Below are 23420 nucleotides of genomic sequence, written 5' to 3' on the forward strand. Positions count from 1 at the left end.
TTCTGTGCGTCCTCAAGATGCAGGTCCAGGAAGGTTGCATTCCCGGGAGGACACACCCTCCACGGCTGCATTCCCGGGAGAAAGGGCATCCTCCACAATGCTGTTCCGGACAAGGGGGACCGGAGGCCAGGGCCCAAAAGCAGAGCAGCACGCCGTGGCCCTCCTGCCTGTCCGGGCAGGTGGCTGGGCGGTCAAGGCCAGGCAGGGTCACACCACGCAGGTGTCAAGGAAGCTCTGAGCACCCGCCGCTGGGACACTGCCCTCCTGCTGCCAGTCTCCCCTGCGGTGACGCCAGCATGAACTTCCTGAGGACCCCTTGGCACGGCCCAACCAAAGCCCTAACCCCAAGTTCCAGAGCACTTGCCTGGCACTCAAGGCCTTGGTGATCCGGCCCTGCCGCCCCCGGGCACAGCCTGTCTCCCACCGCTCTGCCCTCCCACTGGTGCCCCAAGCGTGTCAGTCCAGGAATTACGGGACCGGGGACACTGACCGCTCTTCCGGCCTCCAGTCTCCCCCTTTGGGCTCTTCTCACACGCCAATGTGATCAGCCCTCGTCTCTCCTTGCTTAGCACCTTCGTCCCTCCCCCCGCAGCCACAGTCCAGGCCCTGCCCTCCCCATTCCCTCAGCGCCCTCTGCTCACGCTGCCCCAGCCCCTTCCTCTCTCCCAAGGCCAAGGCTTTCCTGCCTCGGGGCTGCTGCACCTGCTGCTGGGAGCACCTTCCTCAAATCTCAGTGTCAGTTCTGGACTCCAGGTCCTTCAAGGTTCTTCTACTCAGACGTCAGCTATGAAAGTCATGTCCCCAATCCCTCCCCTGTTGCCACATTCCACCGTCACCCTGTTCTCTTGCCTTCATGGCACTCATCACTACCCGCACTACTTATTTTATTGTCCGTCTCCTCTCCGGACTCCCCCAAGAGCATGAAACACAAGGAGGGCAGGGCCCCCATCCTGCTCGATGCCGTGCCCTGCCTGGCACAGGACTCTGGTGTTGAGCTGGCCTCCCTGCAGCTCCAGTGGGTGGGTGCCTGTACCTCCCCTCGGCCCTGCGAGCAGCTGGTTGGCACCTTTCTTCTAAGCCGCCTTCAGTCCACACCCCTCAGAGCTGAAGCCAGCCCTCCAGCCGGGATACTAGCAACACGGGAGCCTTGCCCGGAGAGCAGATGAAGATTTCATCTTCCCATGTGACAAGGGACACTTGCTCGAGGCGGCCAGGCCTCAGTATGTTTTAATGAACGCTTCCTCTAGTCCCTAACTTCAGAACCACGACATTACAGGTGAACCGCTTTTCGTCAGGAGTGGGACCTGCCAGCTGGGATGGATGGGGTCCTAAAGGCTGGGCCACCGTGGGAGCTGGAGCCGGTGAAGGAGTGGGGGTTATGCAGGCAGCCCTGGAGTTATGGCTCGTCTGCAGCCTGTCTCCTCACTGATGGCGAGCCTGTGGGCATGGTGGCATCCCTATTTTATGCCTGACTGCCTTCAGCGGCGTTGATATTTGCTATAAATTCTTCATATGAAAAATGAGGTAAATAACTATCAATAATGCTGGGCAGGGGAATAAACGACCTCACAAGCAACTGCTCACAGAGCCCTCGATTCCTTTCTAAACAGCTCTCATATTCGCCCGGGCTCACCCACGGAGTCAGACCCACGGCCTCCCTGCAGCTTTGCCCATCAGCCCCTCCTCTTCCCTGCCGAGAATCAAACGTATGTTCTAATGATCTCTCTGCTCAAAACGCTGAAGCCCCAAGACCTACATGATAAGGTTCAAATTCCTTGGCCTGGTTACAGAGGACATTAGTAGCTAGTTTTAGCTGCCCATCAATGCTTCCCACCCCCCTTCTCACAGTAACTCGGGGGGGGGCCTGTGAGCCAGGCCCCGCCAATCAGAGCAGCCACTCCCTGCCCCATGGCATTGCCCCAGAATGGGCGAAGGTCCCAGGCCCAATGGTCAGAACCTTCCCTGAGGTTTCTGAGCTGTGGGTAGAGGTGCTGGGATCTGGAGTTGACCTGCTGGGGCCATCTTCTCCCCCCCGGGAAGAAGGCTACCTACAAGAGGGAAGAGACTGAGGCCAAGGTCAGACCAGCAGACATGAGGTGGCCACGGAGGGAGAGAGGCCTGGTGGGTAGAGGCATGGCCCTGGGCCGCCTCCGCAGCTGTTCCTGCAGGTCTGTGACACCCCTGCCCCCAGCATCCTTACCTGGTCAAAATTCAAACAGAACCACCCATGTTTTATACAAACAAAACAAACGTGTTTATGGAAAGTCTGAAGCCTGGGCCTCTCTCCTGGCCTAAAACCCTCTTTCGGAGAGGAGTGGTCCCGGGTGATGGCGGCAGCAAGGGGCAGGAGGGCCGCCAGGTGGTTCCTGGCTGCTGGGAGCGTGTGGAGTGGGAAATTCGCCAAGCTGGCAGGGCTGTGCGCTTCCCTGAAGGCAGGTTACACTTCAGTAACCAAGACAGAAACTGCCCCAGGCTCCCCACTGCCCAGCAGAGGCCTGAGCTGAGCACCCCCGTGACCAGGCCACGGCCACCCCGCTCCAGAGCCTGCGGGCCATGGCTGTCCTGACAGGCCAGTATTTACAACAGTAATAATCAGGAAGGCTGGTGACAGTGGCTGAGGTCTGTTGCGCAGCTCTGCCCACACCACGTCCCCAGAGCCCTCTGTGGTGAGGACTAGCGCTGCCCTGTTCCCCAGATGGAGACACACACAGTGGAGTTCCTTGCCCCACATCACGCAGCGGTTAAGCGACAGGGCCAGGCTTGAATGCAGGCAGCCAACCTCAGAGCCCCGGAGCTTCTGTGCGGGTTGTGGGCCGGGAATGTCCCTTTGGGGTCCCACCCGCCTGCCTCTGCTGCCCACACTGGCCTGGGCACCCCTCGCCCTGCGCGTGCCAAGGCGAGCGAGTCCTTAGGCGCAGGCTGGGCCGGGCACAGGGTGGAGGATGTGTGACCACGAGCGCGTCTGCTTGCCGGGCACCCTCCTCTCGGGCTACGACCACCAGAAGCTGACCGAGAAGCTCAAGTCCAGAGCCCGCACGTAATGCCAGTACTTCACCGGGATGAAGAGGATCTCTCCCGGAGACAGGATGCAGGACAGGAATGGGGCCTCGGCAAACCTGGGGAACTTCTCCACGTCGGGGTTCTCCACGTCAACCTGAGGAAAGCGAAGGAAGTCACTGGTCTGCTCTCAGAGACGGGGTGTGGAGGAGGGGAAACGGTGGGTCCCACCGGGTCCTCCAGGCCCACCTGGCTCGTGTTGTGAAGAAGGTGCGTGTCATGAGGATACAGGGCCTCTGACTCCTGTGGGGAGTACAGCCGGATGTACTTCCTGCCCATCACCTGCAAGGAAGAGAGCCGCCCTCCTCAGCAGGTGCCCGGCCGCCCCGCGCCCAGCACACACGTCAGGTTAGGAGTCACTGCCTTCGCTACTGTTGCTAACAGGCACTCGACGGTGGCACCGCTGTCTCAGTGCTGTATGTGTATTAACTCTGAGCCTCGGCACAACCCTCCGAGGCGGTTTATCCTTTCCCCGCATTTTACAGGTGACGATGTGGAGGCACAGAGAGGTTAAGTGAATGGCCACGTTCGCAAGGCTGAGAGGCGGTCTGGCTCCCGGCCCCTCTGCTGCCTCTGGGGACTGGTCCCCGGGCTGGAAGAACACTCTCACTTGTCAAACCTCTCTGCCTGCGACGGAAGGTGGTTTTACAACAGGTGCCCCTCCCCTTACAACATACACGCACGCACGTGTGCGCGCTGCTCTATCTGGGTCTCCATAAAACCACCCACTGGCTGAGCAGCTTCCCTGTATTTGGAGGGTTCTGGCAGGAGAAGCTGGCCTGGTTCTGATGGACGGCAGGGGAGAGGCAGCCGTCGGGGCACTTGCTCCATCCGGAGATGGCGCCCGGCCCCACTCTGCCCTCAGGAGGCGTCTGGGAACCCAGACGATGCAGGAGCCATGTCTGGAAGCCGCCCCGACCAGGCAGAGGGCCCCCCGCTGAGGCCTGGTACCTTTCTTTCTCTGTTTTCACTTCTGTCCACGTCCCTGTCAGTGGTTCATCTCTTTAGTGTTTAAATGTGGACAATGTGGCCAGGCCGCGTGTGGCTGGGCCAGGAGGAGGGGGAAGGCCAATGTTCTGAGCAGCTCCAACCTGGGCTAGGAAGTTCTGCTGGGGATCCTGGTGAAGCGGGGAGACGGTGCCTTGGGGACCGAACCAGGCGTTGATGGTGATCTCCTCTTCCTCCCCGGCGCCCAGGCAGCAGTAATCGGGGATGCTGATGTCCTGCTTCAGCTCCGGGATCTGTAGGGTCAGAGCAGACGTGGAGGTTCAAGACCAGGCCTGTGGGACACAGCAGCCTAGAAGTCCACTGACTCTCCCAGAAGGCCGATACACACTCTCTTCTTGTGTAATAATATGACTGTAGCCACATTTTCTGTATAGGAGTTTAAAAATCAATTTTAAAAAGTAAATACATAATTGCTAGGGAAGGGTTATAATTTTATTTTCAGATTTCTTTCCACGTCATATGCATTTTAACTTTGTTTCCTTTTCTTAAAAACCTGGTACCACTGCTTTGTACCTAAAAATAAACCAGCTTGCAATTTTCTAATTTTAGAACATCAAATTAAAGAAAAACAAAAAGAAAATGGGACCGAGCAGTTAATGAAATCTCTGGAAGGGAAGATTTTCCAAAATTTCCTAATGGTAAAGCAATCACAATTGGTACATTTAAGAGAAGTTACTTAATACAAAGATGGGGAGTAAAATGGGAAACATTTGAACTGTGGTAAAGGAAGGTTAATGTAGAGAGTGCATACAAAATAATAAGGAAGAATAATAAGGATCCCAATACATAAGGTATACAAATAAGAAAAGGACAAAAACCAGATCACACATAAAGATGAATTAGATATAAAGAAGGCTTTCAGTCTCATTAGCAATAAACATTGTCATCATTTCCCACTGATTCAATTAGCAGAAGTTGAAAAAGTGGTAACACACAGTGGTGGTGAGGATGTGGTAAAGGGGGCACCCTCATGCCAGGCTGCTGGTGGCATCAAGCAATGTGGTCAGGACTTCCCTGGTGGCACAGTGGTTAAGAATCCGCCTGCCAATGCAGGGGACATGGGTTCGAGCCCTGGTCCAGGAAGATCCCACATGCCGCGGAGCAACTAAGCCCGTGCGCCACAACTACTGAGCCTGCGCTCTAGAGCCCACGAGCCACAACCACTGAAGCCCACGCGCCTAGAGTCCGTGCTCTGCCACAAGAGAAGCCACTGCAGTGAGAAGCAAGTGCACCACAGCAAAGAGTAGCCCCCACTTGCCGCAACTAGAGAAAGCCCACAGGCAGCAACGAAGACTCAATGCAGCCAAAAATAAACAAACAAACAAATAATAAAAATTGGGTTAGAAAAAAAAAGCGACGTGGTCAAGTGTGGAAGTCTTAAAACCATTCATGGACTTTGACCCAGTTGGAGGTGAGCTTGTGCTGCTCCTTCGCGTGGCGGCATCAGGGGCCTCCGGGAGGCTGTGAAGTTAGGGCTCCCGGGGAAGCTGCTCCAGCACAGGGAGCTAAGCTGACCTGTGGCTTCCAGGGGCCCTGGGAGGCCGAGCCCCACTGTGACTGAGACCAGGGGATAGGACAGGCTGGTCTCTAGAGATCACGTGGCAGGGGCCTGATCAACTTGAATCCCCCTTTTCTTTACTTAGCAAGAGAGGACAGGACTCAGGACCCACGAGTCCTCACATGGGGAAGCCTGGGCAAGAGGACACAGCCCACCTGGCCCCATCACCACCTGCCCCCCTATAACTTTGGACCTGCATCTCCCGAAGGCTGGCACATCCCCAACTGGGGCCCCCTGGTCAGGACAGGGACCCCAGCTTCCCACTGGCTGTGGTCCTGACCCCGAATGACCCAGGTCTTCCCTGTTCAGGGCACACACCCAACCCCTGACCTCGCCTCCCGCCCAGCACTGCCCGCTCTGGGCAGCTGTGGCGTAAGGCCTGGCCAAGACCGCATCTGCCGAGTCCCCCCGGATGCCTCAGCTCCATCTAACGAGTGGTTCGGGTCCCAAACCTAGGAGTCTTCCTGGGCTGCTCCCTTTCCCTCGATCTCTGCACGCCCACCATGTCAGGTGCTGGCAGCTCACACACGTCCTAACCCCGTCTCTCCACGCACGGCGTCAGCTCTCCCTAGACCGCTGCAGCAGCCTTCTAGTGGTCTCCCTGCTTCCACACCTGTCACTTCAACTCCTCCCCAGACAGTGCCACAGCCATCCTGGAAATACTTCCCTTCACATTAAGAAAACCATCCTTCTTCCAGCCCTGATCTCTCTCTCAGGCCCCATCTGCCACTTCCCTCCCCTTCATGCGCTCGGCTCTGGCCACACTGAAAACTCTCCTGCCCCTTGAAGGTGAAAGTTCACACCTGCTGCTCTCCCAGCTGGCATGGCGCTTGTCATGTCCTTTTAGACACGAGAAGAAAATAAAATGCAAGTTGATGACAGGGATAAAATACCCACAATGCTTACGGTTGACAACTAGCTTGCATCCAGAACATATATAAAGGATTTCTAAAATTCAAAATAAGACGACCAACAACCCAATAAAAAAGAAACGGGCAAAATATCTGCCATGTGGCGGGGTACCTACTGCTCATCTTTCGGGCTCTTGCTCAGACATCACCTCTCCAAGACCCCTTCCCTGACCATCAGATGGAAAGAGCCCTTGCCCCGCCCAGCCTTCTTTGTAGGGTACATTTCTCCTTTCCTTCAAGGCGCTCATTACCATCAGATACGTGTGTTTTTCAGGTCCACGGGGCAGGAGAGCGACTGTCTCCTTTGTCCCTGCGTCCCCAGGGCAGGGTTCAGCGCCGGTGCACAGGGGCCTACAAAGCAGCCATCTCCCGCCCGCCACCAGGGTCGCAGCCTGGGCCACCCCCCCAAGTACAGACCGAAGAGGAGAGCGGGGGATGAGGCAAGGGGTGGACGGCAAGCCCAACTGCCCGGTCATTCCCCAGGGCGAGCCCTCCTCTGAGCGTTTCGGCATCCTAACTGGACGGCTTTGAAAGCGCAGGACGAATCTGATTCACGCTACGCTTCACTTTGTTCTGCTTTGTTTGCATTTGAAAACAAAGTCTCTGTTCTTCCCGTTTTGAGGACTATACATACTCATTATAGATGATTTGGAAACCGCAGAAAAGAGAGGGAGGGACCCCCTCGCCCTCTCGCCCCCCGCAGACAATCCCTGTTCGCCTTCTGTGGCCTTTCTTCCTGTCCTTTGCCAACTCAGCTACGGCCATCCTGCACAGCACTGCACAGCCCCATTTCCTCACTCCCCACGAGCCAGCCGGTCCTGGTTCCTGCCAGCACCTCCCCAGCTCTGCATTTGGCGGCTACGGGCCCCACCTGACGCAGGTCTGGGTGACGGGTGATGCTGGTGCCATTGATCTGGGTGCGGCCCAGGATGGACCCTGCACCTCTAAAAGCCAGATGCTGGCGCTGTCTGGGCCACACCTGGTCAGTCTCAGGGGAGGACGTGTGACGGAGACAGAGCTAGCGCAGCCTGCCACCGTCCCTCTTCTTCCCCTGGGCGCTCTCCTTGCATCCCCCAGCGCCCCTGTTGGATTCTCCTGGGAATACCACTTCGGAGTGGGAACCCTCCAGCTCACAAACGTCCCAGGCTCCTCGCTGTCTTGGCCTGGCCTTCAAGGCCCTGCCAGCTTGGCCCCAGCCTCCCTCTTCGGCTTCCCGCTCTGCTTTTCTGACCAAACCCTCTCACGCTGGTGGACGCGCCCAGCACGTGGGGTTCGTTCTGCCCTCCGACCCTGGCTCATGAGGCGCCTCTCCCTGGGACTGGCCTTGGCCTCGAGCCCTGCTCCTCCCCTCAGCTCCAGCCCACGGCCCCCTCCTCTTTCAGTCTCCACCAGTTCATCCTGAGGGTCCTCCATCCAGCCAGTCAGGGTACCCAGAGGAGTGGAACCCGGGCCCTGCCACAGCGCACAGGCCCAGGTGCGGGGAGCCTGCCTCGTAAGCGGACGACCGAAAGGTGGTCAGGGTGGCTCCAGGCCCTGCCCAGGGAACTCTGTGAGTCCAGGTCAGCGGCCACTCGCTCGTTCTGGGTCAGGTCACAGCTTGCCACCCTCACCTGGGGGAACTGTTCCTCGGTTCTGACCACACCTGGGCTTTAGACTCCATCCCCTGGGGGCCATCCTAGGGCCTGCTCTGCTCCCCTGCTGTCCGCTGGTGAGTAGGGCACGGGTAGCGGCACAGGGGCCTCCCTGCTCACCGCAGGGGGCAGTACCACTGGGGAGCAAACGAGGCTGCGACCCCTTTCCAACCCTCCGGGGCCAGCGCCTAGGAAGGGAGGTGGGAGGAGGTGAGAGGGTGAAGGGTAGAGGGGCTCGGACTTACCTGGTCAAAGAGCTGGTGCTGAGCAAGGTACCCGATGTCCTTCGGCTACTCCACGGGAGAGACCAGAGGCGACACAGAAAAGCCCCGTTAGTCGCGGGACACCTCCTCAGAGCTGCCCGTGTGGCTGGCTCTCAGCACCCTGTCCTAGGCGTCACCTGGAGGGCCCTCGTGTCCGGCCTGCTTGGTACCCCCTCCTCTGACCCGGGGGCGAATGTGATCCCTTGCCAGCCAGCAAGACTGGGCTGATGGGGGGACTCAGGATCTGGCCCTGCCTCCGCCCTGAGTAAGTCACCCTGAGCCCCGGGGCTCAGTTTTCTCACATGAAACGTGAAGGGGCTGTACACACGTAAGGATTTTTAAAAAATAAAAATGGAATCATATAATATGTATTACTGTGAAGTCTGCATTTTTCATTTCATGATATATCGTGACTACCTCTTCAGGTCAATACATGCATATGTGACTCATTCTTTTGATGGATGCATGCTTTAGAGACAGGATGCATCATTATTCATTCAACCATCCCCCTGCTGGTGGACACTGAGGTGGTTCTGCCGCGGTGTTTCAATAAACAGCCGAATGCTCTGGTCCTGACGTTTACAGGCTTCCAAGAGGAGAACAGTGCAGTCAGGGAGTACGTGGATTTTAAATCTCAGTAGCTTCTGCCACGGTGTTTTCCCAAACGTCACATCATTTACAATCTCACCAGCAGTTAATGTGAGAGTCCACTTTCCTACAACTGCCTGCACTGGAGATGATCATTTTGTGAAAATTTCTACCCATCAGATGAGTTGAAAGATCAGTGCTTTACAAACCGGGCTCCCCGACGCTCAGGGGTTCTTTGAAGATGCCCGAGGGCCTCTGCAAGGGTCAGATGGGGGCGGGGCAGATGGGATGCTGGGCACCACTGACCCCAACTGCGGCCAGAGTGGCCAACAGGTATCAGGAAGAGGAAGACACCCAAGGCCCTCACTGTAAGAAATGACAAAATGGTGCAGCTGCTTTGGAAGACAATCTGGCAGTTCCTCAAAAGGTTACACACAGAGCTACCATCTGACCCAGCAATTCCACTCCTCGTATACACCGAAGAGAAACAGAATCACATGTCCGCACAAAAATGTGTACGTGGATGTTCACAGCAGCATTTTTCATACCAGCCAAGAAGTGGACACAACCCAAATGGCCATCCACTGAGGAATGGACAAACAAGATGTGGTCTATCCATCAAAGGGATAGTATTCGGCCATACACAGGCACGGAGGACTGGTACGTGCTATGACAGAGATGAACCCTGAAAACGTTATGCTAAATAGAAGAAGCCAGACACAGGTCGTCACATATTATATGATTCCAATTATGTGAAATGTCCAGAATTGGCAAATCCATAGAAACAGAAAGCAGATTCGTGGTTGCCTGGGGATGGTGGGGAAGGGGATATGGGAAGTGACTACTAGTGAGTACGGGGTTTCCTTGGGGTGATGAGAATGTTCTAGAATTAGATAGTGGTGATGGTTGCACAATCTTGTGAATATACTAAAACCCACTAAACTGTAATCAAGAAACCCAAACAAACAAACAAAACCTCCAAAAAACAAAGGGCCTGAAATGGGAACCTTATGTCCCGCCTGCCTTTCTCGTGCTGGCCAGCCTACTGACCACAGGCCCTTAAAGAATGGCTTCTTGACTCCTCCAAAACCTCCCCTGGCAACACATGGAAGTTATTTGCCCAAATGTAACGCGTCCCCTCCCTCCTAAGTATTAGGGGGCAGGAGTCAAACGACACACCTCATTCCCGATGTACTTGCTGATGAACTCATCGACAGTCATGAGCGTCTGGGACCACTCCTCGTCCGTGTACCTGGAACCGACCTCTACTGGGACGGTGCGGCAGCCAGCGATTGCTTGGATGTACTCCAGACTATTCGGAAAACAGGGATTGGCATTGCCATCGTATGCTAACACCCACTGGGTGCCCTGCTAAATGTGCTATGCTGGTCTCCTTTCATTGGCACAAACGAGGTGGAGGAAGACCCAATTCACTGCTGAGGAGACACAGGTGCAAGAGAGGCGAGGTCACCTGCCCACCTGGCGCTGGGCAGCTTTGCAGATACAACCAATGAATCTGGTTCTTGCTGGGCAGCTCTATTTCCCTGCTTGCCTAGCGCCTTTCAACTTCTCTCTTTGCTCGCCCTGTCACAAGCAGAGAGATCTTCTTTGGGCCAGTGGAGGACAGTGCGGGGTGGTGAGGGGCCTGGGTCCTCAGCTCCGGTGGCCTGGTGCCGAGTCCAGCCCTGCCTGTCACCCACCAGGGGACCTGTGGCAAGTCCCTTCGCCTCTCTGAGCCCTTGTTCCCCGTTTGCAAACTGTGGATCTGATGACAGTGCCCGTCGCACAGGAACCAGGGAGGGGACAATGAGGGAAGACATGGCATGTGCCCGCCTTGCGTGGCCAAGCACACAAGTGTCAGCGGGAACCACTCCCTCCGCAAAACCACTGCCACAAGACAGCCTGGCTCCATCCACCTGCCTGAGACACGCCTCCTCATTTCAAAATTAGGCTACTGTCCAGCTGCCTGATCTGACCTCTCCACCATGAATCTGAGGAGGGACTGGAAACAGACATGAGGAGAGAATAAACACAGGATCCCTTGGAGCCCACGCAGAGGGCGTGGGGCTGTCTTGGGTTTTTATTTTTTGTTTTTTTAAAATTAATTATTTATTTATTTTGGGCTGCATTGGGTCTTCGTTGCTGCTTGCGGTCTTTCTCTAGTTGCAGAGAGTGGGGGCTACTCTTCGTTGGGGTGCACAGGCTTCTCATTGCAGTGGCCTCTCCTGCTGCGGAGCACGGGCTCTAGTTGCGTGGGCTCTAGTAGTTGTGGCCCACAGGCCCAGTTGCTCCGCGACATGTGGGATCCTCCCGGACCAGGGATCGAACCCGTGTCCCCTGCATTGGCAGGCAGACTCTTAACCACTGTGCCACCAGGGAAGCCCTTGGGTTCTTATTTCTACTCTCAAGGCTCAGGAACCCCTAAGAAACTCCACAGAATTCCTGAGATCCTGCAAAACTACATAACGGACTTAACATTGGACTTCCACGATGCACTCCTTAAAAACTGCTTAGGGCCGGCAAGCTGTAGAAGCTAAGAATCTTATAACCTCTGGCATCGCTTCAGAGCACTGTGCCTTTAATGCCTGTTTAACCCCTAGGCCATCCATCTCACTTCACTGCCAGTGAAGTGTCCGTGGGGCTGTATTCACTTGGGGATGGGAGGAGGAATTTGGGGGTCTCTGGGGATGCTAAATTGGGAAGAGAAACCACACGCCCTCAGCAGACACCCACCTCCACTTCTTCATGCACGGCCAGTGGTTGGCCACACCTTCCAAGATCACAGGCCTCCCTGGATCCAAAAAATGCTTCCTGAAATACTGGAGGGATGGACAGTGAAGCCGGGGCACCGTTCTTTCTGACGTCATATCTGGAATCGGAACGTGGTCATTCCTTGCTTTCTGTTCAAAATTAAGACAAAACAAGATGGCGACAACTGCAGAAAGGCCAAGATTCGAGGCATTCCACTAGGAATGTGCATCAGTGGTAGTAAGACAGCCGAGGTGTCATCAGTAACAATAATAAGAGTTAACATTTATTGTCAGTTTTACTGCTGCTACTGCAACTACTGACGTTTCACGATACCAAGATGTTTCCTTCTCTACCGGTTCATTTAAAATGTTTGTTTAATTATAAAACTAATATATTGCTTTCATAGAGGAAAACTTACTATCCCAAACTCCACCATCTAACATACAAGGATTCTTCTCATTACTGTATGTTCCTTTCCCACTTTGTCCACACATATGCATCTCTGATCCACTCTAAGATTCACGGTGAATAAGCAACTCTGCCTCTTCTGTCCAATAATTTCTCTAAAGTAGTTTCCATGCTGTCACTCAGTCCTTGCAATGTCTTGAGTGGCTGCCTCATCATTTACTTAACCATCTCCCAGCTGCGGGACCTGAACAAGTTACTGTCTCTGAGCCCGTTTCCCCACACGTTAAACCCCACTGGGTGATGAGACCTCACACGTAAAGCACCCAGCACTGCCGCCTGGCGCCTGGCGCCTCCCTCTGCTCCCCCTGCTGGACCCCAAGCCCGTTCTCTACACTCACGCAGTGGCGGCAGCGACAGCTAACATTCTTCCCTGCAGGCGATGTGCAAGACCTTGTATTTGCCTCTTCTTTTCTCACTGTCCCCAATGCAGACTTTGACTTCCCTGTACTCCCTTGTCAGACAGGCCTTCCCTGACCACCCTGTCTGAAGCAGCCTCCCCACCTTTCTCACCACCTGGGAGAAGACCTTCTTTTTCAGCCTCACTAGAATGTCAGCTCCAGGACGGGCGTCTGGACCACGCCCTTGGCTCCCGGCACATCTGGGCCACCGCTGGGGCTCAGTAAGGGAGGTGGCACAGGCAGCGGGGGGTGGCGCGGGAATGGGAACCCACGCAGCTGCCACCCCCTTGACCGTATACACTGCCCCAGACCGCGAACACCACCTTGGCCATGAAGCCACCGCCGTATCCCTTGGGACAGCCCTGGCCGGGGCAAGGGTGGGTGCAACCCCTGGGTCCAAGGGGACAGATATTTGTCCCTTGATCTGCACGTCTGCCCGACCCTCTGAAAGGTCCACCAACACCCCATGCCCTTGGCCCTGTGGCACCCTTGGCAACACTGGGTGTTGTATAAAATCTCATTTGATAGTTTCAGAGCCAAGAATGGCTGCTTTTTTTGTTTGTTTGTTTAAACCAGAGGTGAGGTTGAACATTTCCCACATGTTTGTTTAACAGATCTGTTTCCTCCTTGTGAACAGTCTGTTCGTGTGTCTGGTCTCTCTACCTCCTGGGGCCCAGTTTTTTCTGTTCCCCTGTTGATTTGTATAATTCTTATACAATAAAGATATCTCCTCTCTGACAGCTTTGCTGCAAATTTCTCTTCCCTGTTTATAGGCTCACTTTTTATTTCAGTTACATGTATGATGTATGACATCCATTTGCATTATTCTTATAGAAAAATAATGCTCACTGTAGGGAATTCTGAAAACAAGAAAATATTTAGAAAACTGTCGAAAACACCCCGTAACTCCCTCACCCAGTGTCCAGTACAGTCTCAGCCCTTTTTTTCTGGGGGTCAGCACTTTGCTACTTTACAGAAACTGAGGCTCAGAGGAGGTGACTGACTTGCCCAGAGGTGCTGTGAGTGGGTCCACGTGTCAGTGCTGGGATGTGAAGCCTGAGGAAACCATCCTCAGTGACTGTGGGGTATTCTCTGGCACATGCACTTAGATACCAGTGAGGACACGATGAAGTATCTAAAGGGCAGGACCACGTCAGGATCAGTCACGTGAGTTGTAGTATCTCATCCAAACTCAGCAGCACAAAGACAGAGGCAGCCAGGAAAGTGGGTGACACCTCAGCCAAGGGGCCAGGAAGAAGCTGAAAGAGAAGGGCTCCCGCTGGCTGCAGGGCTCGGCCACACAATCCCTCTGAGCCATTTCTCTCAGGAACCACAAAGCTTTTACCCTCCTGCTCTCCCCAAGGGGCACTGCTTTTGCACAAACTGGGGAAAAAAAAAATTGAGACAAGAGGCTGTTCCATTTCCAAATCAATGGAGATGCCATTTTTCAACCAGAGGGGTCAGCATGCCAGGGGCTTCAGCCCAGGGGAGAGCTGACCTGTGACTTCTAGGGAAACAGGGCTGATGGATTTTGTTGGGTGCGGTCAGTGGCGGTTGCCCACCCCCCCCGCCCCCGGATACCTTTATGCCAAGTGGCTCCTGGCTCGGGCTGGGGGCGGGCCTTTTCCCAGAGAGCAGGTGCTTCTGGAGGACGGCAGTGACTTTAAGGAGGATGTCCCCAAGGATGGCCGCCCCCATCAGCAGGCCCATGTCGCAGGCTTTCAGGGCGGCGGCCACGGAGGCAGCATCTCCCGGCGGCGCGCACAGACACACGGCTTTCAGGAGGCAGCCGAAGGAGTACACCTGCCGCCAGCCCTTGTCCACGTGCTGCCAGGGCCCTGTGTTGAGCTTCTCCCAGGAGTAGTCGAGCAGCGCCTCGCAGGTCTGCAGACACTCTTGCCTCCTGTCCCCGTAGAGGAGCTCAGCGGCTTCCTGCAGCAGCATCACCACGCTGCCCTCCACCTTCTCTCCCAGCTCCAGCTTCAGCTCCTCTTTCGTGCGGGGCAGGAGTGCCCAGAGGGCCTCCCAGAGCGCGCCCGGCCCCGCCATCGGCCCAGCCGGCTCAGTCCGATGAGTGCTGGGGGGAAAGATAAGTTACAGCAAAACACCACGTTGTATGCCTACGTATTTACAGTTCTACATTTTCATAAAATAAGACTGGGGGAAAACAAGCTAGATCTGTGATGACATCCAGTGGCCAAAGTGTCAACCACTGAAATTTTAAATATATATAAACTATTTTCCTAAAAAAAGAGAGAGACCGAGAGAGAGACCACGCACAGACCTGGACCCCTATAGGTTACCAAGGCTTCCGGACTTGTCCCATGTAACACACATCTCATCTGCACTGATTCTTCAACAATGGTCTTCTCCGCCCTGTGAGGGCACCTGTGAGGGCAGGGTCCCTATCTGTCTGGTGTCACCACTGCATCTTCAGGGCCTGGCGTAACACTAGGCACACGGTGGGCACCGGACCCATATTTGTTCAGAGAGTAACATGTATTATTCTTGTCTGAAATGCCTCCAACACCCCTCTTCTCTGGCAAACTCCTATCCAACCTTTAAGGCCCAACTTAAATGATCCCCTATGTGAAGCCTGCCAAGATTCTCTGAGAGTGTTTTGGGTTTGAATAGCCCTTGAGTTTCTTGCAGAGTCAAGCTCATAGTAGGCACTCAATTAAGACTACTGAAAGAATGAGATCTTAACGTCTCTGGAGGAAACCCGGAAATACATAAACCCTATACGAAAAGGTTTATCACAGTTGGTGCCTTTAGTGACTTTAGCCTGGACATTATATAGAGATGGCAGGCCAATCTCTAGGAATAAGTACTAATATGTGAATACGTTCTACGGCTCACAACTTATGGTGATTTATTTGCACTACAATATTGTAGGTATTGTACTAACAGCTGCTATATGCCCTATCGCATCTGATACTAAGAAATAGGGACCATCACGCTTTTTGCAGAGACTGCTCTACGCTGGGGGTCGACAAACTTTATCTGTAAAGGGCCAGATATCAAATATTTTAGGCTTTGCAGGCCATACGGTCACTGTTGGTACTACTCTGTCACTGTAGTGTGAAAGCAGCTTTATACAGTATGTAAACAAATGGGCATGGTGTGTCCCAATAAAACTTTACTACAAAAACAAACTCTTGCTTTAAGCTCACCAAAGCCCATTCCATCTTCTTCCTGGACACACAGTTAGACTCCATTTCTCACTTGTAATTAGATGTGACCACGGCACCTTGTTCCAGTTAATGAATGGAAGTGACGTATAACCCTTCCAGGCCTGGTCCATAAACACTTCCTGTATGATCCTCCACACTTTCCCTATCCACTGGCTGGAAGCTAAAGACTCTGAGGCCTTGGGGGATGGCAGAGCCATAAGACAGCCCCCCAACTAGGAATATCCATACTGGAATGCTTCCGGAGCAAAAAATAAACTTGTATTGTGTTTAGCCACTACAGTGTTGATGATGCTTGTTGCAGCAGTTATCCTGCCCTGAATGAAGCAATAACTTCCTTCTATTATTGAGGAAATAGATGGCAGAGAACATAGTAGAGGGTATTTGTTGAGTTCTGGTGGCTCAGAATCCTCTTCTCTTTCTTGACAACATACCTCCATCTCCTTGGGTCCTATGTGACCCAAGCTAGACAATGAGTTGCCTCCTTTGAATGTGAACTTTAAGTAGGTCAACTTGACCAGAGATAGCTGGCATTTCATTTTGTCCTAGTGGCAGTTTCTGGACCAGACTATTCTTGCTAGGGCCTCACAATTATTGTCCGCAATTCCTAGGATGCACTTTAGTTCTTGTCCTTTCCAAGCCCAGGTCTCCAGCTTTCCGTCGATTCTGTGGGCCCCACAGTCTCCCAAGAAATTTCTTCTTGCTTATGTCAACCAGGGTTTCTGTGGTTAATAATAAAAGAACCTTATTTGACCCTTAAAAGTAACTGACACTCAAGAGCCACTGGTGGATGGTGAAGGCAAGAACGAAGACTTGCCTGTGATAAAGCCCCATCACATGCTCCGCTTCTTGTGAGGGAAGAAAGTCACCCTAAGGTGCAAGAGAGCCCAATGATCCCTGCTTGCTGTTACGAACACTCTTATCTAACCGCCTTAAGTACAGGCAGGACCTGTGATTTGAGTGGTCGGCAGAATAACGTCCCCCAAAGATGTCCACATCCTAATCCCCAGAACCTGTGAGTCTGTTACCTAACATGGCAAAAGGGACTTTGCAGATGTGATGAAGAATAAGGGCTGTGAGATAGGATTATACTGGATTATCTGGCTGGCCCCAACCTAACACAGGAGTCCTTGAAAGGATCCTTCCTGGCTAAAGTCAGAGTCAGAGTGAGACGTGATTACAGAATTGTTAGCAATGCAATGTTGCCAGCTCTGAAGATGGAGGAAGGGGGTCCCAAACCAAGGAATGTGGGTGGTCTCTAGAAGCTGGAAAAGGCAAGGAAATGGATTGCCCCCTAGAGCTTCCAGAAGGGAATGCAGCCCTGCTGAGACCTTGATTTTAGTTCCATGTTTAACTTCTAACCTATAGAACTGTAAGCTAGCAAATTTTTATTGTTTTAAGCCATCACGTTTGTGATAATTTGTTATATCAGCAATAGAAAACTATTATTACTTGCCTCTAACCAACAGGTGTGTAGGTTTGGTATGTGTAGCTATTTACTTTTGGTCTAAGATGGCAAAAGTGACGAGATGCCACTTCTGGGATCAGGTCACATAAGACTGGACCTTCCATCTTGCTGGCAGACTTTCTCTACTGCCTTCTTGGTTTGCACACATCGATGAAGCAAGTGGCCCTGTTGGAGGGGCCCATGTGGCAAAGAACTGAGGGTGGCTTAGAGCCAACAGCAAGCTAGGAACTGAGGGCCTCAGTCCAGCAGCCCTCCAGGAACTGAATTTTGCCAACAACCACAGGCACTTATATCCTTGTCCAGCTGAGCCTTCAGATGAGAGCTCAGCCCTGACACCATAACTGGAGCCTTGTGAGAGACCCTGATGTAGATGACCCAGCTGAACCCTGTCCAGACGCCCAACCCACAGAAACAGAGATAATACGTGTGTGTTGTTTTACAGTCACTAAATTTATGGAGATGTGTTATGCAGCAACAGATAATAAACACTCCTACCAGATTCCCTGGACATGCTGGGACTCCATCTATAACTCACACCAAAGAACAGGAGGAGAAAGCATGGTTCCCTTCAGCTCTAATGTGTGTGAAGACGTTAGCAGTAGATAGAGAAACAAAGATGTGTGAAGGTTGCTAGAGATATGGTCCCTGAGGGTGCTTCGGACAAGCCATTCCTATTGCTGGGCTCCATTTCAGCTCATTTCAGCAGACAGAATACTTGCCTCATTTCACCCCCACAATGACCCTACGAAGCTGATAAAGTACTTACAAAGCGTTTGCTGTAAAGCCAGGAATGCTCCAAGCACTTTATATATACTCTTAATTCTTACAGAAGCTCTATGTATTATCATCTCCATCTTACAGATAAGGAAGCTAAAGCAGAGAAGTTAATGATGTCCCAAAGCAATTCAGCTAATAAGAGGTGGAGCAGAAATTTGAAACTCAGGCAGTCTAGCTCACAAATCCATGATCTTATAAATGAGGGACCAGAGCCACAAGATCACAAGCCAGCACACGATAAAGCTGCACATCTGGGTTAACTCTCAAGAAAACTCTGAGGAAGGAATTATTATTCTCCCCATTCTACAGATGAGAAAATCCTATCACGTCACATAAGAGAAGGGTGTACCTTTCTCGCTTGTTATTATTTTTGAGGTGCCTCTTCCTGGGCCTGTCCTAAAGTAAGTGCAGTAATTCAGAGTTTTTCTCAGTTCTGCAGTCTATCCCCAGCACCGCTTTCGAACTGTATTTGTTCCTCACCATACTGTGAAGTGGACAGGGATGTACGTGATCATTTCCCCTGCAACCCCACCCTCCGATTTTGCTGACGAGAAAACTAAAGTCCAGAAAAAAAAGTCCAGACCACAGTCAATCGATTGTGCAGAGACAGAACTGAGATTAAGCTCAACCTCGGTGCCCTTCCGTATGTGCCATGTCAATGCTCCATGTTTTTTGGGTTTTTTTTTTTCTTTCTTCTGTGCCACGCGGTTTGTGGGATCTTAGTTCCCAGAACAGGGATCAAAACCGGGGCCCTGCAGTGAAAGCACGGAGTTCTAACCACTGGACTGCCAGGGAAATCCCAATGCTCCATGTTTTATGTACATTATCTATCTAACATATCCCTCACAATTCTACAGTGTGAGGTTTTACAGATGAATGAAGTGAGAGTTGGGAGATTAAGCAATTTGTCCAAAACTTTACAGTAAGTGGCAGTGTCCACTCAGACACTCTTCATGTTCGGGCATGAGGACTGCATCAGCTTTTGGAGCTTTAGATCCCAGCTCAGTCCCTGGTTCACAATGGATATCCTTCCCAGCTGGCTTACTGCATGACAGGACTCAGAGAGCCTGAGTGGCCTGGCCCAAGCCCGCCAGGATGATTTCTATCTCCAGCCTCCTAGAAGATTCATGTCTTGTGTTGGTCTCGTTAAGAGCTTCACAGTGCAGGGCTTCCCTGGTGGCACAGCAGTTAAGAATCTGCCTGCCAATGCAGGGAACACAGGTTCGAGCCCTGCTCTGGGAAGATCCCACATGCCGCAGAGCAATTAAGCCTGTGCACCACAACTACTGAGCCTGTGCTCTAGAGCCCACGAGCCACAACTACTGAGCCTGTGCTCTAGAGCCCACGAGCCACAACTACTGAGCCTGTGCTCTAGAGCCCACGAGCCACAACTACTGAGCCTGTGCTCTAGAGCCCACGAGCCACAACTACTGAGTCCACGTGTTGCATCTACTGAAGCCCGCGCACTCTAGAGCCTGTGCTCTGCAACGAGAAGCTCACGCACCGCAATGAGGAGTAGCCCTCGCTCGCCACAACTAGAGAATGCCTGTGTGCAGCAATGAAGACCCAACACAGCCAAAAATAATAAATAAATAAAAATTAAAAAATTATTAAAAAATACTATACTAATATCAATAAATAATATATTTTTTTAATAAAAGGTTCACAGTGCAGCCTTCCAGCGTGGTCTTATCCATTAGCCACACGCAAAACAGCACGTGGACCCACCCACTGGCCTTCCTGGGTGGCCTCAATGCTCATCCCTTGAGTATCTCACATGAGTCTCATAAAGCAATTTCGAAAAATCTCACCTTGAGCGTGCAAAAGGCCTCAGAGGTCTCATATTCTGGCTTCTCACAAAGGTCTACAAAAAGGCCTCCCAGAAGACGACTTACTTGCCTTAATATAAAAATGGCTTTTGCTGGGGCCTATGTACCAACTTTGTAAATTGGTCTCTTGGTGGCCTTAGAAAATAGCCTCCTGGAGGGTTTCAAATGGGCTATAAGCTAGTTCCCTGGGATGCAGATTTTAACCTTTGCAAACTGGCCTCCCAGGGTGACCTTACAAAATAGTCCCTCACAAAGGCCTTACAAAGCCAGCTTCTAAGGTGGCCCCACGTGCTGCCTTGTAAAATGACCTCCCAAGGTGGTCTCTGTTTGGTTTTCATAAACTGGCCTGGTAAGGCGGCTGATGTGCTGCTTCGCCACTTGGCTGAGGTTGATGGCCATGTGGACCAGCGTTCTGGGAGAGAGGGCCTCAAGCTGGCTGTACAGAACAGCCTCTTCGTGGCCACATAAAATAGCCTGAGTAATTTATTTTGAATCCAGAGCTCCTCAGTGAACGTTGTACAACAAAGCCTTCAGAGAGACTTAGCTGATGCTGCACGACACAGCCTTTCAGAGGTGAGAGCTTCGGGATGGCTGTGAGTTCATTTTCAAAATGGTTTTACAGGTTGCCTCTGTGTTAGCCACCTGAAATGGCCCTGCGCATCTCATGATTGATCTTAAACACTCGTCTTCGGGGGGGCTTACAATTGCAGCCTGTAGCAACCTGGCGAGCTGTCATGCTGGCCACCATCCGTCTGAGTAGTCTTATGTATGGCTTGGTTCCATCGGCCTCCCAGAATCTTTCATGATTTGGCCTTTTAAATAGCTGCCGAATCACACAGCCTTCCGAGGAGGAGCCACAGCGTGTTAGATAAACGTCTTCCAAAGTGGCCTCATGACCTGTTTTAAAAACTGGCTTCATTACATATTGGGCCCTCGTCTGAGGGCCAGGTGAAGCCTGGACTTTTTCTTAGTTGTACATACCTATGTTCCATGATTCCTGTTAGCCATCTGAAATGGCCTTATAGGAGCAAGGTCCTTCCCTGGCTGGGTGAAACACCTTCTTGTCAGCTGTGTGAAACAATCTTCCAGAGGAGCTGGCCTCATGTGGGCTGTAACCAGCAGCCTTCAAACAACCAACCAGTTGATACGGCCTTCCACTGAAGGTCAGGTAGAGGCTACGTTACACTGCCTTTCTCAATGGCCTCACGTCCAGGCTTTACAAATCAGGCTTCCAGCATTCCCCACGCATTAGTCTGATAGAAAGGTTTCTTGACAATTGTATCAAGCAATTTTCTGGAGTAAGGTATCAGCCTGAATAGCCTCATGGCCTGGCTTTACTGATTTGCTTCCCAGAGTTCCTCGCTGAATTGCCTTTTTTTATAAAAGGTTGTATTAAACGAACGAGGCTTCCAGAGGAGGGAATCAAGGGTAAACTGTGTGAACAGTCTTTCAAGAGTGGGACTGCAAACTGGCCTTTACATTGGCTTCCCGGAGCTCCACGTAAAAGGGATAAGCAAGTAAACAGCCTTCTAGTAGGTATAGGTGGATTAACTACGGAATTTATCATACAAACCAGGATGCTATATATAAGCCTTTTATTTATTTAGCTTGGTAAAATATGCATTTTTCTTTTGCAAAATTTTTTACTCTCATCATTTTTGCCAATGTTTTTTTTTCACTGTTTGGAACTGCCATTTCTGCACGTAGGAATTTCATCTTACACAAGTTGAATACTGGAAGTACTGATAGCAGCTTTCAGGGACAAATCATAAACTGGCATTATTCCAGGCACATTGAGACCCATGGTCCCCATAATCACAGGCCATATGAAAAAGCCTGAGTGGCCTTGTATCCTCACTTTAAAGTCAGTCTCCTAGGGCTAGACAGGTATTGGCCTTAAAAGACTTATTGGTTACATAAGGCTTTTTTGAAGTGGGTGAGGGTAGAGGTGAATTGCCTTTTATAAAAGGTTGTATTAAATGAACAAACCTTCCAGAGGAAGGTCTTGTGTCCTGAGTGGTCTGTGTCCTGGCTTTGTAAACTGACCTTCTGGAGTGCCACCTGTCTGTACTGGTCTCATGACATGAGACAGCTTCCACAGGAAGCTCAGGTACAGGCTGCACAGAATTGCTCTTCTCAGTGGACTGTCTTGGCTTCTTATGTAAAGGACTGTTTGTTGGCATAGGAAATCATCTTGAAAAGGGGGTCAGACTGAGGTTGTATGAGCTAACCTCTCAGAGTGGCTTTTGTCTTGGCTTTATAAACCAGCCTAATCTGAACTTCATAAACGGCTTCTTGCTGGTCACGTTAAACACCCAGAAGCCAACTACAGGCTGTAGACAACAGCCCGACTCAGGTCCTGACTTCATGAATTCACCATCCAGATAGAGGGCATTATGTAAGCTGGCCTTTGGTTGGCTGTTAGTTAAGTGGGTTCCTGACGTTTATAAAATAAAGCCTTCTAGGAAACCACCGCAGTCATCCCAGAATTCTCTTAAGTTATCTTTAAAACTCTAAAGCGCCTCCCAGAATACGTCGGCCTCAATCTGGCTTTCTGGGACCAGGCTGCCCAGTCTTGTAACGAGCAGACAGGATCGGGCTTGGGCCGTCGGTGTGGCCCCAACACCTGCCCACCTCCTGCCCCTGGATTTACTCCAAACTTGTTGAGCACGGTGACCCATCTCTGCTCAGAATTAACCCCTATCGAGTTAGACACCCCCGTCCTCCAGGCGGCCACATGCACAGGGCCCACTGGGTCCCCCACGACGAGCGGGCTGGGCGGGCTCTACGTAACCCACCAACCCTCCACCCCGAGGTCTCACACCTTTTCCCTCCCCGGTGCCTCCCCCGGGGCTTCATTTCCCTTGGTCCACATTTGGGGCCCAATGGTTTAAGCGTGCCCAGTCGGCCTAGCTCCAGACCGACAAAAGACGACTGGCCCGGGAGGGTCAGCCGGCAACCACCTGCCACTACAAACACGGCGGAAATCGGAAGCCTCGCAAGTGCATTAGAGTCGCATCAACGCGACACCAAGAACCGCGCAGGGACACAACAGCCTAGTCTCACGCACGCGCAAAAAGAAACGACTGGCGTAAGAAGCGCACCACGCACGCGCAGGGCCTTCCTCCTACCCCTTGGAGGCGCTGGAGTTGAACGGCTAAACTGCGTTCTCAGAGCGCATGCGCTACCCCAGGTTCTTGCCCTCCTCCACCCCCCCAACACCCGGCTCAGTTTCGCTGCTTTGAAGGGCCGCCCTGGGCTTTCCAAAGCGCACGCGCGAGACCGTCCTTTCCTGCTTCACCCCTTCACGCTACGCCTGCGCAGTCCTCCCCTCTCAGCCCGGCCTCCCCGCTTCTAAGGAGCCAGAGCTGTCCGCCCTCTCGAGTTGCTCAAACTCACCTGTCTCGAGTTTGGACAGTGTCGAGTCGTCGGAGGCTGGCGACGACTTTTCCTTCTGGACCGAATACTCCGGCTGTCTCCGAGTAGTCAGAGGCTTGCCCGAGGAGTATCGATCACCAAGGC

The 23420-nt window shown here is 52.4% G+C and overlaps 1 protein-coding gene across 1 annotated transcript; it reads right to left on the reverse strand.

Annotated features, from left to right (window-relative positions):
• Positions 1 to 6: 6 nt before the first annotated feature.
• On the reverse strand, positions 7 to 23420 carry KDM8 (lysine demethylase 8). The gene is made up of 8 exons (XM_024744643.1): positions 23298 to 23420; positions 14215 to 14710; positions 11750 to 11916; positions 10196 to 10328; positions 8411 to 8455; positions 4149 to 4298; positions 3247 to 3339; positions 7 to 3154 (listed from the first exon to the last, which is right to left on the reverse strand). Exons 2-8 carry the CDS (start codon positions 14680 to 14682, stop codon positions 2990 to 2992), a joined length of 1221 nt encoding a protein of 406 aa, XP_024600411.1. The 5' UTR covers positions 14683 to 14710; positions 23298 to 23420; the 3' UTR covers positions 7 to 2989.

This window comes from Neophocaena asiaeorientalis, unplaced genomic scaffold (genome assembly GCF_003031525.2).
Source record: "Neophocaena asiaeorientalis asiaeorientalis breed wild unplaced genomic scaffold, Neophocaena_asiaeorientalis_V1.1 scaffold91, whole genome shotgun sequence".
NCBI lineage: Eukaryota > Metazoa > Chordata > Mammalia > Artiodactyla > Phocoenidae > Neophocaena > Neophocaena asiaeorientalis.